General features: G+C 39.6%; 1 protein-coding gene across 1 annotated transcript in view; it reads right to left on the bottom strand.

The window, feature by feature from the left end:
- LOC120837677 (TNF receptor-associated factor 6-B-like) overlaps window positions 1–18,620 on the bottom strand; it is a 64,208-nt gene that overhangs the window by 44,412 nt on the left and 1,176 nt on the right. The window contains exons 2-8 of the mRNA XM_042293672.1: window positions 17,028–17,168; window positions 15,656–15,814; window positions 10,205–10,363; window positions 8,441–8,596; window positions 5,988–6,062; window positions 2,012–2,086; window positions 453–521 (exon numbers count right to left, since the gene is read on the bottom strand). Coding sequence (XP_042149606.1) covers window positions 453–521; window positions 2,012–2,086; window positions 5,988–6,062; window positions 8,441–8,596; window positions 10,205–10,363; window positions 15,656–15,814; window positions 17,028–17,168 — 834 coding nt within the window. The remainder of the gene's footprint in view (window positions 1–452; window positions 522–2,011; window positions 2,087–5,987; window positions 6,063–8,440; window positions 8,597–10,204; window positions 10,364–15,655; window positions 15,815–17,027; window positions 17,169–18,620) is intronic.

Genomic DNA, 18,620 nt, shown 5'->3' with positions numbered 1-18,620 from the left:
ACGGCTCGCGGAACGCCCCCCGTATGCGAGTGCGCTAAATACACCACTAACCACCCATACAAGGAACACAACAAAAAAAAATCATGAGCCATTCGACTTTGTGAAGATTGATGACCAGAGGTGCTGTTTAGCACACGACACAGACGTGGCACAGTATTTTGAACAAAGGTACGAACACATTTGTTGTCTTGATCGGTGGTCATTGTGACGAAATGTACGCACACAAATGTCGAGGACTATCGCCGCCCCGAGAAGCCGGAGGAAAATAGACACGCGCGACGGGACCGCCACCAGGCGGAAGGGAAGGAAACTAGGCACGCAAGAGTTTGGAACGACGACAAAGAGAGGCCGGTACGAGCCCTAAGAGTTTTTGTTGACGCACACGAAAGATCCACGGGAGCCTAACCGTAAAGAGCTTCACTGTAAAAAAACAAAAAAAGACGTATACTCACAAGGATCACTTGATTAAGAAGTGCATTGTGTGGGTGCTTCTCATGCTCCTGCATCTCTTTCCTTGGGGCCTTAAAACGGTTGTTGAATATAGCTTGTAATATGAGCAATATCTAGGGGTTACGCATTAGCAATATAAAAATCGCAATGAATACGAAAATAAACTTTGTAATTGAAAACTTTTCCGGAGAACTACCATTCCATTTTTTCATACACACCCAGCTTAAAAAAGTCGCTTGGTTTCCCTAGACAGAGTGTTCAAAACTTGCGTGAGTTTAGAAGAAACTCCGTCAAGTGACAACGGTCTGCTTTCTTTTCTCCCTCCCCCTCTCTCCTGGAGAGAAACAATAAAGTTCAAGTTCAAGTTGAATTTATTTGCAAGCCATAAGATGCTTGTCCTTTATTATTGATAGGCGCTTTATTAATATGGTCATTAACGTCACTATATTAAAGTCACTACTCACATCACGTACAATGGAGTATACTCATTCAGTGAACTAACATTGTGCTAACACAGTTAGACGCCAAACATATCTGCTCCCAGCACTTGCTGAAGCTTTCCAGCATCAGAAAGTGTTGCGGTTGTAGTTCCCGAACCCCGTTTGTGATTGGTGCGCAAGAAACTCATCAGGTCTGTTCTTGATAGAAAAAAGGAAACAATAACAAACTGCGCTGATTTATGAGTACGATGCCACACAACTCAATTGACAAACTAATCAAATGTTGTGTTTAGGCGCTTCAGTGTACTCCAAATATGCTTGAAGTGAACTTCTGATAGGCGAGCTTTTTAATACTTTGGTAGTTTAAATCAGACTACCAAAGTATTGCACTTAAAAGATACTTGGAGCATAACACAACAGTATTTACGATTTCCAGGTATTTTAAGAGTATCCTGCACATATTTTTCATCGCTGCATTTTTATTAGGGTTGTAGTATATTTTGCATGAAATAAATACATATTTAAAAAAATGTATGTGAAAGGTATTCGGGGCCTACTAATTTAGTATTTACATATATCAAAACGCATGCAGGGAACTCCAAATGAAAATAAAGGTATTTTTAAAAGATTTTCAGAAATATGTTTTAGTACTAAGTAAAAAAAAACGAAGTGTATATGTTCGGCACATTTATTGTGTATTACAACTATGAACTGCACTCGTATACACTCAAATTAGAATGTGGTATATTTCAAACGTCTTAGTTTTCGCTAAGGGTTGCCCCATTTGATCCGATAACTGATCTATGCTATATGCTTCGTTAACTACAAGCATTTTTGGTGTGCCGACAACCGAAAAACACCATATCTAGCCGCATGTTTTCTCCATAGCAGGGTATATTAGTCTAAATTATTTTCAGATATTTGACGGGGTTTAGGGAAAGTACAAGAGCTTATCTTCAGACGTATAAACTAAAGACAAAATGAATGACTAAAAAAGAAATATACTTGTTGGAAATGAATGACAAGAAATATTTTATATATGTATATACATGTCTTACTTAATCCAGCTAAAGTATTTGCACTATAACATACGTTTAAGTTGCGAAACACAATATACTCACTTTCTCGTTGCATCCAAACTCTTTAAAAGCACATCCTATCAAAGCATCTTCGCAGGTTACAAGGTGCGCGTTTTTCTGCGAGATCATAATTAACGAGGCTTAGCTATGAGCAGGCTTAACAGGCGACATCTTATCTACAGCGTGCCACAAAACAGAGTGCCGGGGATTTTTTCACTGCAAAAATCAATCGCCGAACGCCCACTGTCTGGCCAAATAGAATGTAGGGCTAGCGGTCCGTACCTAACCATTACCTTATTCAAAAGCTAAGTGACTTTCTGAAACTTTCAATGGAAAATGGTGCTTATTCTCCATAGTTTGCGCCATTCAGCTCCATGTATTCGCGAAATTGTAAATATATGGTTGTGCTACTAAAAAAAAATACGTGGACAGGAAGGTATACACGACGTTTCGGGCGGACGCCCTTATTGAAGAAGGATGTCCACCCGAAACGTCGTGTATACCTTCCTGTCCAAGTATTTTTTTTTAGTAGCACAACCATATATTTACAATTTTCTGTTTAAGCTCATTGTGCTCGGCAGCGCCCCCATTTTCTGGGATACTTCCATGCATACACAGGCGTTTTCGGCCACCATTTTACCGTTGTAAATTTCCAAAAATATTAAACTTTTTTTAACTTGTGCGGCTGGTTCCGGCCGCTCAAGCTACATTTGGACGGGAACTAAGCGTTTGACGATGCGTAGTTGATTTTTTAACTAAAAACACGTTTTTTTTTCTTGTCCGAAGCTTTTCGTATATTCGCTATTATTTCCAAATGGTCCATATTGTACGTTTTTTGTATCGCACATTCCGCCAAAACGGGCGCAAAGAACTAGGTCAGCTCTTTAACATATGGTAGATATCTATAGTAGGAAGAATACGAAACAATTTCGGGGGGAACCCTTTATAATATTGCAATGATTTGCAAGACGCGAGGAGCTGCCACTCCCGTTTTTAAATGCCTTGGCATTTAACAACGCGAGTACAAGCCTGGCATTGTCTTGTTTAGGTGCAAGTTACTCGAGTGCCAGCCTCACGTCTTACTCAGTAGATGTCCCGTTACTCCCGTGGAGTCACAACACATAAACAAGCAGACGCCAACGACGCCCTCTTCTTCTATAGGAGAAATAGCTATAGGAAAAGTGTGGATAGATTGCTAAACGAGCAAGCTATTCAGGCTCTGAGTGTTTCCGCCGAGCAATACAATATTTTTCTTTTCTAGTTTTTTCTTCTTTTTCTTTTTTTTACTTTGGAGCACCTCCTGGATAGGGCCGTTCACGAGGAATTCGCGGCATGGCGTGAGTTTCATCTTATCCGTTCTTTTATGTCTCGCTCCCGAAGTTGTGATACTGGAGTTGCTGTGGCACGCAAAACGGCGGCGATGCGATCGAATCTAGCTCGACGCTGCATCACATCGTGTATTACTAATTATTCATTGTTATTGTTACTGTTATTGTTGTTATTGTTATTGATATTGTTATTACAAGGCTATATGCTTAATGCTTTTATTATGAGTTGTGATATTCCGTAAGAACTAAAAACCGCCATTGTAAGGCCCTTGTTCAAAGGTGGAGCAGCAAATCAGATTAAAGACTGCCGCCCGCTTTCTGTGTTACCGATTATTGCTTAAATTCTCTAAAAAACGTAAGTTCCATGATATTTCGTCATTTCTGGGTGTTTCTAATGTCATTTCAACCAGACTGCGTGGTTTTGTTCAGGGGAGGGGAACACACCCATTCCTCGAGTACTTTGCAGATTTGCTACTTTCCGCTTTCGAGAGCAATTTGTTAGCTGCGCTATCTTTTAGATGTATCGAAAGCACTTGATTCCATTAGCCATTCACTCCTACTAAAGAAGTTATATTGTTTTGAGTTTTGTGGTCTGTTTCTTTATTTATTTCAAGCTACCTTACAAAATCGCTCACAACGTGTTATTGCAGCAGAGTCGCGAAGTCCACGAAAAATCCTGAGAGCAATTGTACCTCCACATCGGTTTAATTTGTTGGTTAATGATATTGATATATTTGTTTCTGAAGCAGAACTCTATTAATATGCAGACGATACTGTCATTGTCACGCGTCATATTAATTACGAAGATGCTGCCCGATCAATGCAATGCACTGCGACTACGGTCATGAAATGGTTTCAACAAAATCTTATCGCCATCTATGCAAATAAGATAAAAATATTTTTCCTCTTAAATACGTGCGACTAAATTTCTTCCTCATCTTAGATCACTCAAAATGCGTATCTCGCAAATGTCTTGCTTTTGGATATCTTGAAAGTTTAAAATACCTTGACATTGTTTTTGACTGTAGTTTAACCTGGAGTATCCAACTGATATCTCTTAGTGCAAAACTGAGGAGTGCCTGTTGCCTGTAATTACAGACCACTTATGCCTTTTCAGTACGTAAGTTAATCATTCATGCGCTTGCATATCGTGTATTAACATACAAGGTTACGGTGTTTGGACAATGTTCCGGCTACTGGCATGTCGAGATGGATTGTATTTAAAAAAAAATATATACTGAAAAGTGATTTCTATGGCCTGCAAATTTCTGACGGTTCTGTCTTGTTTAAAGATTTAATATTGCCACGTCCGCTGAGCACTATTTAATCAAACCGTTGTCCTACGCCACTTTTTGTAAGTGATTTAAAATCCAAAAACTCGTCAGTTCGTTCGCTTCGTTTTCAATATACTTTAAAAATTTACTTTGTCCGAATATAGAACGGCAGGCCCACACGCGAATATTATGTACCAGATGTCATTAAAAATTTGCGTTCTAAAATTCTGCAGGTAACTGGCTGAGAGAGCTGAAGGAAATGATAATATCTTTTCTAACGGTTATGCTTCCTAATGATTTTTATACCTAGCATGTGTCAACTACGTGCTATGCTTGGCGTGTTGCGTTGTTGTTTTGTTTTTCAAACTGTTTTTAACCTTGCTTTTACGGATTTCTTTGTACGGCAGTTACTGTTTTTGTTGTCGTAGATTCTAGTACAATTATCTTCATAGCGTTTAGTTGGGCGGCGTCACACATGCCTTTAATGGCTTTATTGCCCCCGCACTCTTGTGTAGCTTCATGAATGTTCTTCAATACAAATGACTATGACTATGGCTATGACTATGGCTATGACTATGACTATTATTATTCATAATAATATTAACACAACAAAATAATAACCTTTAACTTCCGTGAAAAAGTAAATTACCGCAGCCTATGTCACGATTGTGGAGGAGAGAAAAGATCATTTTCCGGATGGAAGCTGCACCTACTAAATCCTTTGATACGCCAAAAATAAAGTTTCAAGGTTGCACAGATAAATGTTTCTGGTGCCAGTACTAGATAAGCAATGAACTCTGATTTGCGCAAAAAAAAAAAAAATAAAGTACTCTATGCCGCCCAAACAACCTAAACATGGCCATGTCTGTTCTCCCGACAGACGGCAGAATCCGCGAAATTCTCCCGGCTGTCACCTCCCATTGGCTGTGAGAAACTACGCAACGACTGCCGTTAGACTACCAAGTTTCTTATTGTCCCTTCATTTCGTGGAAACATGTTTCGTGGACAACGTTTTGCGGACACAGGTCTCATGGACACGTTTCAATGACACACGTTACTCGAATTCCACTCTGCAGGGACATTTGGTCGCGCGTCACTGGAGCGCGTGATAACCTACTCGGCCCACCCGTTAACGCCGCTTGGCAACGACAGTCCGGGGCGGCTCATTACAGAAAAAACGCTAATCCGAGCTGTCGGTGAAACGATCTATTGATGAAACAGTGCTCGTCGTTTAAACGATCTGTCCACGATCGAAACGTTGATTTATGAAATGGCCTCTGCCAACTGGAAGCGACTGCAGGTAGAATTTGGGAACAATTATTATCTTTAATGCCGGAAGAATAGACACTTTCTTTTAACATCGTACACTAAGAATCAAGCCAATTGTCCGCTTTGACATTTAGAACCCATACTCACTTCATCATCGCCTTCCAGTTCCAATTCGCAGTACTCGCAAGCAAGTTTATTTTTTTCACACTGCTCCCTGTGCTCCTGTAATTAAATATATAGATCAGGTTATCAAGAAGAATATAAAGCATCAACTACAATCATCAATGTCACCTTGTCTCTAAAACAAAACGAAGAGCTTCTAGCGCTACCAGTTCATCTTAATTTCTTGTGTACGAACTTAACTTTAAAATACGGCGGTCAAGGCACCGACTTGTTGTTGAACTAAATAGTTTCGTTTTATTTACTTCTTTGTTGCTTTCAAGCAGAGCTACATTGCTGCTACCTTTATGATATTAATAAAGACGGACGAACATTGCATTCTTAAATAAATAGTTGTATCATTTGAAAACGCTATACACAATAGAAATTATAAATATTTCGAGCTAGCAGTTATTATTTTCATATCGTTTTACTTATTTAGAAGTGTGTAATTTATTAGTAAGCTTTATCATTCGATTCTAATAACATAAAATATATTACAACGAATGACGCTTCTACATTAAAAGCTTCTTTTGCCAACAGTTTTTTTTTTTTGAGAGCAATCACTCGCTAAAATTGATTCTAGACTATAATGTGTCATTGCATTACGTCATCATTGACTAGGCTGTAAGAAAAGATTGGTTGCTCGGCTTTACTACAACAACAAATGGGGAAACGAAAATATTTTTTTAAGGTGTATGAATTTCCTGTGCTTAATATTTTAGACTCAAGCGCGAATGTAGCAAGTTAGGGACGACAATTAAATATTCCACCATCCTTCACGCTTCAGCTGATTTTTTTTTTTACTAAATATATATTTTAGCTTTGAAATGTAAAGCGTTGTCTTTTGTATAACTTAAGCCGCAACATAAAAAACATTTAAAGAGAGCCAAAAATTACAATAAGTACCACTTCCTGAACTCAAATGAAACCACCCAACCATGTTGTGTTATGACAGATTTTTGTCTGTATTTCCTACCGTGATCTCACTCTTCTTTTTGACACATTGTAGAAATTGTCGTGTCTAGTATTAGCGACCACACAATTAATAAACCCCACTGATATCGCCTTCACTTTAGAATCGGTAAAAGTTTAAACAAAGGTGTACGTTAATAAATAATATCAAAATATATAAACACACATTAAGATCTATTTCAAGTATAGACCTTTGCAAAAAAATAAACTTCTGCGCGCTGCCATCTGTTGTCAATAACAACCGCAAGGTTTAACCCAATACGAACTGTTTATTAGTCTAAATCTACAACTCAAGCTCCGTTAAACAGAGAAGAGTTCCTTTGCATGGCGTCTTTCGTTGCGTTCCTCTTTCGATCTTCCCTGAGAGCCCGTCGTCCGGTGATCATTTTTCTTCTCCTCCTCCTACGACCGACGTTTCAGATTCTGCTTCTTTCCCGGTCCACTTTTCACTCCCCGAGATGGTCGATGACGGCGGCAGGCATCTTGCCTTGCTCAAGTTCGCCCGAGCTGGTGTAAACATGACGTGAGGCCGCGGGCAAAGCTCAGTCCGTCAGGTGCCAGACGAGATTACCCGAGCATCCACGTGCTTTCCTCGTGCTCGTCTTTCTTCTTTGTGTGTACTTATTTTTTCGCCCTGTCTGTTTACGCTCTTACGCTGTGCCGTACCACGTGAGATTTATCGCCATCTCGTTGTCGGTTTTACTGTTTCTTGCCCCCCCGAGCTCCGAGTCAGAGTTCAAACTTACAACACCATCTTTGTCTGCTGGGCTGTGGAACGCCTTCTGAGAATGCGCTGTTGGTCTGGTGTGTGGTACATCGGACGCTGAGCGTGCGTCCACAGCTCACTGATTCAGCATTTTTCGCCCTTGTGATGAGCGATGGAAAGGTCTATAGATAATTATCATCTAATTTGTAGACCTTTTTGTATTTTTCATTAGTCCGTTTGCGGTACAAACCACGTGACTATGACAATGTGTACGAAAACCTACTGCGCACAACTATGCGGTACATGGAACGCGTCTCCGACTGGAGTGTTTTCCGCGTCCTAAGAGGTGGTCCCTCCAGTTCCCCCTGATGACGTCACAGAAGTGTCATATTGTCGCCGGGCGCGATCCTCGCGGTGTCACAACAGCGGTTGTGAATCGGTTGTGAATGGGGCAGACGTCTGTTCTACTGCCGGTCGCTTTCCACCTTGACAGTGGCAAGGAAGCTTCAGCAGCCAGGAGTTGAAACTCTACGACGCCAGCGACACTCGCCTTCACCCGTACTTTTGCCATGACTTGTTGCACTAAACGCCAGCATCGCGACATCCAATAACAAGACAATTTGACTTTTGTGACGTCATTGGTTACTTCTTCGGGAGCACTTTTGATCTCAGGGCGGGATAGGACCCTAAACACACCAGTCCAAGATGCTTTCCGAATTCCAAGTACCGCAGTACAACCAATCACGACTTTATTCCTCACCTTTTCTAAAGAGTAGGCGTACACTCCTTCACAGCTCTCGCAGTATACAAGACGCATTGGACACTCGAAGGCATGCTTGAACCTCTCCTTCCGTAGTATCTCACCCTCACAGTCGTCGCAGAACACTGGTTTCTCGAGGCACTCCTGGTCATGATCCTTCAAATTGTGATAAAAGTATAAAACATGCACTATTTTTCCATACATGCCGGAGTAGGGTAAGAAACTATACATATAAAATCGCCTAATTAATGGCAAAGCCGTCTAGACTCTATTTGTCCTTATTAGCTTAGTTTATCATCACGCGCCTTGTATTCGTCATTGGAACTTACAGCCAATAACTGTTGTCTAATTATTTTTATAGTCTTTTTTTTTTCGTTTACTCGTATGCAACGAGGCATTTTTTTTGGTAAAGTAATGTAATGTATTCAGCAGTAATAGAATCGATCACAAGATGGTTTGACATGAAACCAAGCTCGATTCAGTTTTTAATGTTTTCTTCTTTGGTTGTCTTCTTCAAACATAGGTATTTTCGCTAGTGGGCTGGTATACATTTTTTATGCGCACGAAAAACAGGGAACAAATTACAAGATAGAAATAGTATCAGCGAATATATTTTGACCAATTATCGTTCTATTCGAGATAAGATATCAAACTATACCCATCAACAGTGCTCTCCGAAATTCAAACGTCTTTAAGACTAGGTATACATATACGGTTATATAAAAGATCGCTTTTGATTAAAAATGCCGTCAGCAACTTCCACTGTGCGCAAATGTTGGTTGAAGCAAAATATTAATGTTGAATAAGTCACCATCACGAACTAAGAACTGTAGGTATACTCCAAATAAAATGAATGTATGTCCCACACCTGGACAATATGCAGAGTGCTTAATTTTATTTCAAACTATTTTCTGTGAAAAGGGGGTGAGAGTCGCATGCTTGCCGTATCAGCACATATTTCTCGTGCTCGACGAACATTATTTGACGGAATACAATTCACTGTAAGTCGGCCACTTAATTACCATCTGCTGATTATATTTTTCAATGTTGTTTCAATGGGGCGCACGGCAATCGCGCTATTGTTGGCAATTACTATTAAAGGCTACACCAATTGAAAAAGTTTGCTAACAGGCAATGGCTTCTGGAGTCAATACTCTGATTAGTTGTCGCGACCTCTCGCCCGATTTTAAAATCGCGCCTAAAAAGAGCGCCCGAAACTCTGCTCACACTGACGCTTAAAAGAGTCACGTAGTCATCTCACTTACGTTGTCAGTGGGGTTATTCTTTTTTGACCTGTACCAGCCTGCACCGCTGCAGAAAAGTGCGAGTTAATGTACTTCCTTTGTTTTGAGATAGGCTGCACCCTTAAACTGAATACGACGGTCTGCTCAAAGTGCAGCTGGCGCAGGTAAATCGAACGAGGCCACTATCTCAGTGGCGTGTCTTTGAAGAAGGGGCAGACAACACACTGTTGAAATACAAAGAACCTGACACATGACTACGTCACTCGTCTGAGCGCCATTGTAAGCTAAGCATCGGGCGCTTTTTCTTTTTTTGGTGCAATTTTGAACCAGTTTTTGTTTTTTGTCTTTTCTTCTTAGTATTATTGGAATCTTTTCTTCGTCAAAACATAAATGAAAGAGAAATAAAAAAAATTTAAAAAACTCAGGGCTCAAGAGATACTGTGGGTATTATTTTAAGAAACAGCAGCGCAAGAGAGACAGCAAGTAATGCAACTCTTTCCGCGTCTTAAAAACAACTTACGCTGAGTTCATCATAAGACATTGCACTTTTGCAGGCGTCACAAAGAACTACTCGCTTCTGGCACTCCACCTCTTGATGATTTTGTATTTTTTCATTGAGAAAGTTGGCACCGCAGTCGGAACACTTCCTTTCGATCTTCGGACACTCAGACTTGTGTTTCTGAAAAAAGGGATACACTTGTGCGTACAATGGTGATGATAATTAAAAATAACAAATAAAAACCAGCGTAGGTCGCAAACTGAAAACAGACAAAAATATAATCATAGCGCTTTTGTTTACCACAAAAAATACCTTCTGTTTCTTCTAATACTTTCAAAACTCCCTATAAATAGGGTGGTAAAAAAAAATGAGTCAGAAAGAAACTGACAGGTGGACATTGAGGTTGCAAGAGACACACAAATGAGCCAAATAATTACGTAATATTTACCTATTACTGTTCTCATTAATAAAAATAAAGAAAGCTTAAATTATGAACTTGCTGAGCGTCGTCAAAACCCCCTAAATAAGTTACTGTTAGCAAGACTTGAAGCAGGTGAGAAGCGCGGGAAAATGCTAAAGGTACCATTGTTGTAGCCAACGGAAGGCTGGAAAAGCGAAAACTTGGATTATTATCTGATCTACTGCGTTTTCGCATCCCCAGCCTTCCGCCTGCTGCCCTAGCGGAAAGGTCAGTGCACTCCCCCGCTTTAACCGGCTTCAAATCTTCCTAAATGAATGAATTTATTTGAAACATGTGTATATTTTGACAAATTTTAATGCTAATTAATTTTCATGTAAATATTTTGGTAAATAAGTAGCGGGTTTTTGCAATAATCCTGACGTCCGCCCTGGGTGACTGTTTGTTCCCTCAGATAGTTTCTTTCTTTTCCATACCACCCTATTTTAATAAAAATCTCAAAATATTCGCACAAACACCTGTAATGAAAATAGAATGAACGCGCAAGGATATCAACAGATATTTAAACATGCCGTTTATCGTACAAAGGAAAACTTGGATTGTTGTGAGGTGTTGTGCAATGCAGAGGGTAAGCTCGCCTAGTTCTTGCACAGGGGTCGCGGTGATGTCAGAATGTCGAGCTCTTATTGGCTGATTGAAAATAATAGTGCGAAGACCTCGAGGCATCTAGCATTGAAGTCTACCCACTATCCTTTCAATCAAGGCCAATCAGAACTGGGCGTAGTGCTGACGTCACCGCAACCCTTGCGCAAGATGCAAACGACTTGCTCTCCCTATAGTCATGAGCCAGAGGGCGGCCGGCAACCGATGAATGCCACTGATGAATCCTAAAATTAGGTGACTTCTCTTTTATAAAGACATTTACACGATGACTTATTACTCGAAACCCCAAACAGCGGGTTCACAACATTTTGTTATGTGTTGTGGCTGACACTATACATTTTTACAGTGCATTTTACATTTTTTCAGTGCATTCGTTGTGGCTGACACTATTGTATTATATCCCGTGAGGGGTTTCAAGTAATTCTAGATGGAAACGATCAGGTAAAAGTAGTACAAAAGAAGTACAGTGGTGGATTTGTCTTTACGTATACAGGTGGAGAAACATTTCATTACTACATGCTTATATCAGTCTCATTTTGCAAACGCTATGCAATGTAGAATTTTGTAATTATAGTCAGCAAGAATGTATTATTTATGGAAGTAGAAAATTGTTTATATGCGTATAAGCTATCAGCAAGCATTTTTATTACAACCTAATGGCGTCTAAAATATGTTGCAATGCGTTGAAATCTTCCTATATCAACAGGGCGTGCTTTTGGAGAACGACCCCTTGCCTAACTGTATTAGACTATAATTTCTCAATATTGCATCAATCCTCCGTGAGAAAATATTGGTGCTCGTTTTCACTAGAAGTAGGTGCGAGAATTAAAAGTGAACTATCGAGAAACATGATATTATTACTCAAGCGCGAACCTAAAATGTTACAAACGAAAATCATCACAATTCCGTCAGATTTCCTGCTGCTTTAGAAATTCACTTTAAAACGAAATCTCTCAAAGTTCTGATATTAAGCCTTGTTTTTATTTTGGTACATGCCGAAACACAAAACCAATAGTAAAGATAAACAACAATTTTAAATGTACTCCACTGTCTGACCTCAAATGTAACCACCCAGCCATTTTGTGCTCTAATAGCCTGGTTTTCTGTATGTCAGTGCTTCAAATCATAGAGTTATTATAATGCACGCTAGAGGTTTAAATGGCCCTCGTGTGTTGTTTTAGAATCAGTATAGAGTTTAAAAAGGGGTGTACCTTATTAAATAAAACCAAGAAATATATAAATTTACATTAATTTTAATTTCAACTATATTGATAGTATCTGTCCTTGGGTAGCCCTTTTCTTTATCTTACATTAGCGCGTTCCTGGAACAAGCGGCATGACTAGGACTGTGTTTGAAGCAGTACAATGGGTACAACTACGGTGCATATGGAACGCGTCTTCGACTGGTCTGCTCAAAACGTCCTAAAAAGTGGTGTGTTTCAGAATTGTCATGTTTTCGCCGTACGCGATTCTGTCCGAGAGGTGATGAATTTGGCAGAAGCCTGTTCTACTGCCTGCAAATTCCTCTCGAGCTTGACAGGCAACAGAAGTTTTAGCAGCCAGGAGTGGGAACTCCGCGACGACAGCGGCACTTCACTTCGCTCGTACGTTTTGCCGTGACTTCCAGAACCAACCGCAAGGGTCGCGACATCCGATAACATAAAAATTTGTTTTTTTGTGACGTCATTTGTTGCCGTTCGGGATCACTAGAATAATTTTACATCACGCACTCTGTAGTCGTCTATAGATCTCATACCAGAACATTGTTACTTAATTATTTGTTGCAAGTGCATTTTGTTTTTACTCATAAACAACACAGTGTTTTGTTTCAGCGATATGTAATGATTAGATGTGAAGTTTATCCCAACGATATTTAGAAAGAAAGAAACAATCGTTCCAACATGCTAATAGCTTGTATTTTCTGTTTGTTTTATTCATTAAGCATCAGTAGTTTTCTTGGTGACTGGCGTACATTCGCTAGGAAAGTTTAAAAATAAAGTGAACTATAAAAAGATTTAGCAATTTTATCGAGCAATTTCTCTTGATCTTCTCAGTAACCAAAGAGAAAGCATCATTGTACTTATCAGCAGTACTCTTCGAAGTGTAAACTACTTTAAAATTTGGCAGTATCTTGAAATATTGAACAGCGTTTTTCATTAACGATTAGGATTTTGCGAATATTCGTCACTTTCGAATAACGAATCGAATATTACCCTATTCGATTTGTTAATCGAATCGAATAATAATTTTCGAAAGTTTTGAATATTTTTCGAATAATTTTTGAATAGTCGTTACAGTGTCGCGCTGCGAGATTCCCTTCACAGGCGTCCCACAGCGCTCCGGTACGCCTGCCATACGTGCCCGCAAGATGGCTATATGTACCCTCTTCTCCTAGACAATGATTATCATCATCGGCAGCAGCAGCTTCTCTCTAAACGTACGTTGCTGTTGCCTCCATTAGGGACCACTGTTAAGTATAACCCGCATGAAAGAGATTCGACAAGAGACGAGACAGGCGACGTCGACCCGCTTCGCTGTCGCTCGTTCAGTCGCGCGATGAGGCAAGCCGCAGCGAAGTAGTGTGAGCAAGCGACCAAGGTCATGAAGACGTTTTCTAGAAATCCAAACACCGAGCGACTCGACGAGCGACAGTGAGAAATCTCCATCACTCGCTGCTGACTCTCGTCGCTGTCGCTCGTCTTGTCTTTCGCTAAATCGCTTACATGCGGTTCAGCCTTTAGGGACCGCTTTCGCACGAGAATGCTCGTTAACGCTTTCGGAAATCGTGTCGTCGAAAAGTTTCAAAACTGGTTGCAACGGTACTGCCACTCTGTACCAGCGAAGTAGAAGTGGCAGAAGAGGGAAGTTGTTCGAGAAGAAAGCGCAGTAGAGTATGGAAGTTTTTAGGCCGCTCCCATGCAACCAATTCAAGAAGCCGCAACAGCTGCTTGTGTCGAGTCTTTCCCAACACTTTCCATGGTCGTTCCACTTGTTCAGTGCGTGAAAATGGTGCGGTTTGGGGGCGCAAGTGAAACAAGACAATACGTTTTCCCACAATCTTCTGAGATCAGTGAAAGCAAGGTTCCTGGACGTAAGTACACTGGCACACCACGCCCCTTGCCACCTTCCTTGATCCTACTAAGTACATTGCTTCAGGATGTACCAGGCTCAATTGAACTCTGATTTTACGTTCAACATCGGGTGAATCGTGATATTATGTTTCACAGTCTAATATTTTAGTAGCGTTCGACTGCATCTAATTCTATATCGTTAAACTCTACTCATTATTGTCTAGTAACCTCTTTACAATAATTTTAAGAAATATTTTGTAACAATAAAAATAATTTTATAATCTCTTCGCTCTTCTTTAGTAGCTGTCTACTTACCATTCGGAAACTATTAAAAAATTATGCGGTTCGTATTCGTATTCCATTCGGTGTCACGATTATTCGATTCGTATTCGATTCGGTTCCAAAAATCACTATACGCACACCCCTAGTAACGATGTCGCCCACAACTTATCCTGAGCGCGTAGGTTCACTGTACCAGGTTTTCAGTGTTGATCATGTCAGCATTAAGAATAAACGACCTAAATTTTCGCTTCTTTGTTGTTTAGAAAGACCGCTCGGCATGCTATAATAGTGCTTTCAGTAAGTTGTTGGTATTCTCCAAATAAAATATGGGTGCCAAACCATTAGAGCGTACTAAGTGCATTATTTGATTTTGAACGCACTTAGAACGATGCGTTACCAGGGGGTCGTCTTCACCAAATAATCACCAGACTCGGTGGACATTAAGCAATGAAATAACCGTCACCGTAAGTTGGTTAATTAACCAAGCTCTGTTGATTAATTTTGAATTGGTTTTATGGGTAACGTTGCAGTTGCAGTATTCACGGGCATTAATATTAGATGCTAGACAAATTAAAAGAATTGGAGAACAGACAATGATTTCTTTAGATATTTATAGATTAGTTTTCACGACTTCTCGTACGATTTAAAAATTGCACCCGAAAAAAGCGCCTGAAGTTCTTTCCATAGTGAGGCTTAGAAGAGTGATGTAGTCGTCTCAGTCGAGTTGTCACTATCTCGGAGGCCAGTACTTGGTGGAGGCGCCGGCAACACAGTGTGGATGTAGTGACGATGGGACTAAAATGTATGTTACCCGCCTAAGCGTCATTGTGGGCGGGACATCGGGCGTTCTTTTCGCGCGCAATCTTGAACCAGTACTTGCTTTTATCTTTTTTATTTTTCCTGATATTATTGGACATCCTGTGTACGGCATAACGAAGGAATAAAAGTGAACTAGAAAAGTCTAAAAACTTGGGGTCTAAAACACATTCTGGGTAATATTTTAAGAAACAAAGCGCGAGAGAGAAAGCAAGCACTTACGCCAAATTGAGTGGAAGTCACTAGACTGTGGCACGCATCACAAAGAACTACTCGCTTCTGGCACTCCTCGTCCAGGTTATCTTGTAGGTTTTCGTTGAGAACTTTGACACCGCAGTCGAAACACTCCCTTTCGATCTTCGGGCACTCATACTTGTGTTCCTGGTACGAAACATAGACTTATGAATAACATGGTGATGATCATTAACCAAAAGTAAAAAGAAGCTTAGGTTGCACACAGATAAAATTTCAGCACTTTTGTTTACCGCCAGAAAATAATGTATAAAATTATGATGAACCGTCAAGAAAATCCACACATTCGCAAACATGTAGTTAATCTCTCAAAAAGATTTCAATTATTTTATACTTTTGCATCATAGTCATAGGTCAGAGGCAAGGTATCTGAAAAATGACCCAGATTAGTCCTATGATTAGGTGAGGTGCCTTCTATAAAGACATTTACATGGTTACTTCCCATTACTCAGAGATCCAATTATAGTGTTCGCAACGTTTTGTTCTAATCCTTACAATTTTCTGTGTATTGGTTGCCTGTATGCCAAAACCTTCTCTTAGCATATCATAATAAAATTGATCCGCATTCTTTATGGTGCACATTATTGTGGTACATCCCATGCCCAATCTCAAGACATGTTAGAATGGCAACAATTAGATGAGTGGATACCAATATATACTAAGACTACAGGTTAATTTGCCATCCAAAGAGTCAGCGTGACTTCGTAGACTGGATCGTTATGTAAGAGGCTACATCTCTTATCATGTAGAAAACAATCGTTATTAGGAACGGTGAATATTTTGTAATGCCCAGAGAGAATTCATTTTTTTATTGGCAGAAGTTAAAATTGATTTTAGTATTTGTGCATAAAATACGAACAATAATTCTAATGCCAAATACAAGTTTTTTTGTTTTTATGCATTCAAAGCGGATAACAATAAAACAAGTTACAAGGATTTATCCTCTTTCTATTGTCCTAACATGTCTTGTTATAATATTTTCTTTCTCTAAGGACGGCTGAAAGTTACATATTAAATGTTGAAATTACATAAAAAGAAGCTCATGATCAGCTTCACGTAGAATTGATAGTTGACGTTTTACGTACCGCGTTCAAACTACAACATAGACCCTCACTCTGCAGTGATATCAGCAACGAAAATCATTTCTGTGACCTTAATTAAAAATACCTAAATATTTATTAAAAATGCGTTTCTAAATTCACTCCTACCATATAAATTAAACTTCTTAAACTTTGAATTATTTATTTTATAGCTATACATTTCCAGTGCAGGCAACGGAAGGGTTTATTTGCTACTTCGACAAATGAAACTTTTGGCAGCCGGTTTTGGTGGTACTACCTACCTTTAGCTTGCTTTCGAGGGCGTTGTTTTTACACAGGGGGCGTTTGGACACTTGCGCAATAGGTGGACTGCATCGACTGGTTAAATTGCTTTCAGCAGCAGCCTCAAAAACTGGTAAGTGCTCCGACGACAATCTAGACTGCTGTAACAAACGGCAAAGGTACAAAAATATTTTAAAAGTTTCGTTTTGCTTTGGAATACCAATATCAAAACGTATTTTTGAAAATAAAATAAAATAAATATTTTCGCTGACAATAACTGAGTTAGTATAATTTGTTCAAAGTTTATGTTGTGCATCAAAGTTTCATTACAACATTGATGCATACACATATCAGCGACGCATCCCTTTTCATCAATACTTTTCCTGACCTACGCAATCTTGCGACATTTGATCTCAAGTTTGCGTAGGCAAACTTCTATATATCAGGAACAGCAACGAGCGAGGATAGAAGACTGCACAAATTGAAGTCGGTCTCTAAATTCTGGTCCTAAGATTATACCATTGTGCACACCACTGAACTTATGGATTATAAAATTATTTTATTTATTTTGTAATAAAATGCGCAGCATCAGCGATCGCTACTTTAATCGTGCGCGTGACCTCTTCAGGTAAAATGGGACAGTAATGTGTTCACTCAAATACCAGTTTAGTTTATTTTATATGCATGTGTTACTTTTAATCATAGTTAGCTCAAAAATGTTAAGTGGAATTTAATAATTAATTTAGATTTTCTCAGACCAAACCTTCCAGAAAACCTTGCGGTGAATGGTAAATGTGAGGGCAAGTAAACAATAATCCGCACTTTACATTTTATACTAAATTATAGAAACGTAGGCATTTAACAAGAACATCATTTTTCCAAACTGTCTCCTTCCTTTTCGATGCACTTTGTCTAGCGCCACTACCTTGGGTACTCCCTCCAAGACGAATGTGTCGGTTGGTCGCCCAACCTTTTACGCGGTTCCCGCACCGGTGGACGTCCTGCTCCCCCTTCGTACATGCAGATTGTATGGATACTTCTAAACGTCTAGATACACTCATAAAGACTTTTATGTTGCACAGCAATTTCCCCGTATTGTATGAAAAGCCTCCGATAAATTTCTACCCCTGATACACCTTCCAACCAAAAAAATTGAATCATTGCTCTTTTGTTTTTCTTCAGTGCACGCTACTAGCAGAGCGGGCATGTTTTATTACAGTGAAACAGAAACAAGACAAATTACGCTATCAAGGTTAAACTACAATAGCGTGACCACAGTAGTATCAACTCATGCACAGAATGCAGTGTGGAAAGCCTAAAGATGTGTTATAGTAAGCATAGAGCTACTATTTTGTACGCTAGAGTTCAGCTGACGCGTGTGTGCTTTTGCAAATTGAAGCAGGCAGCAAACAGACAAAAATTGATTTCCCGCGATAGGCTACCGGTAATGCATTTCTACAGAGAAAAGCGGGAGCGTTTTTTTTAAACTTTATTTTAGGAGAAATTTTTACAAACATTTGTACGGTAGCAAATAGTTGGAAACATTTCTAAATCATGCAACTAAAGGTATTGGTCAGTTAGTGTGTTTCTTTCAAATTTATAGCATAAAATAA

This window comes from Ixodes scapularis, unplaced genomic scaffold (assembly GCF_016920785.2).
Source record: "Ixodes scapularis isolate PalLabHiFi unplaced genomic scaffold, ASM1692078v2 PGA_scaffold4__175_contigs__length_147842914, whole genome shotgun sequence".
NCBI lineage: Eukaryota > Metazoa > Arthropoda > Arachnida > Ixodida > Ixodidae > Ixodes > Ixodes scapularis.
This window is presented reverse-complemented; position numbering and strand designations above follow the sequence as displayed.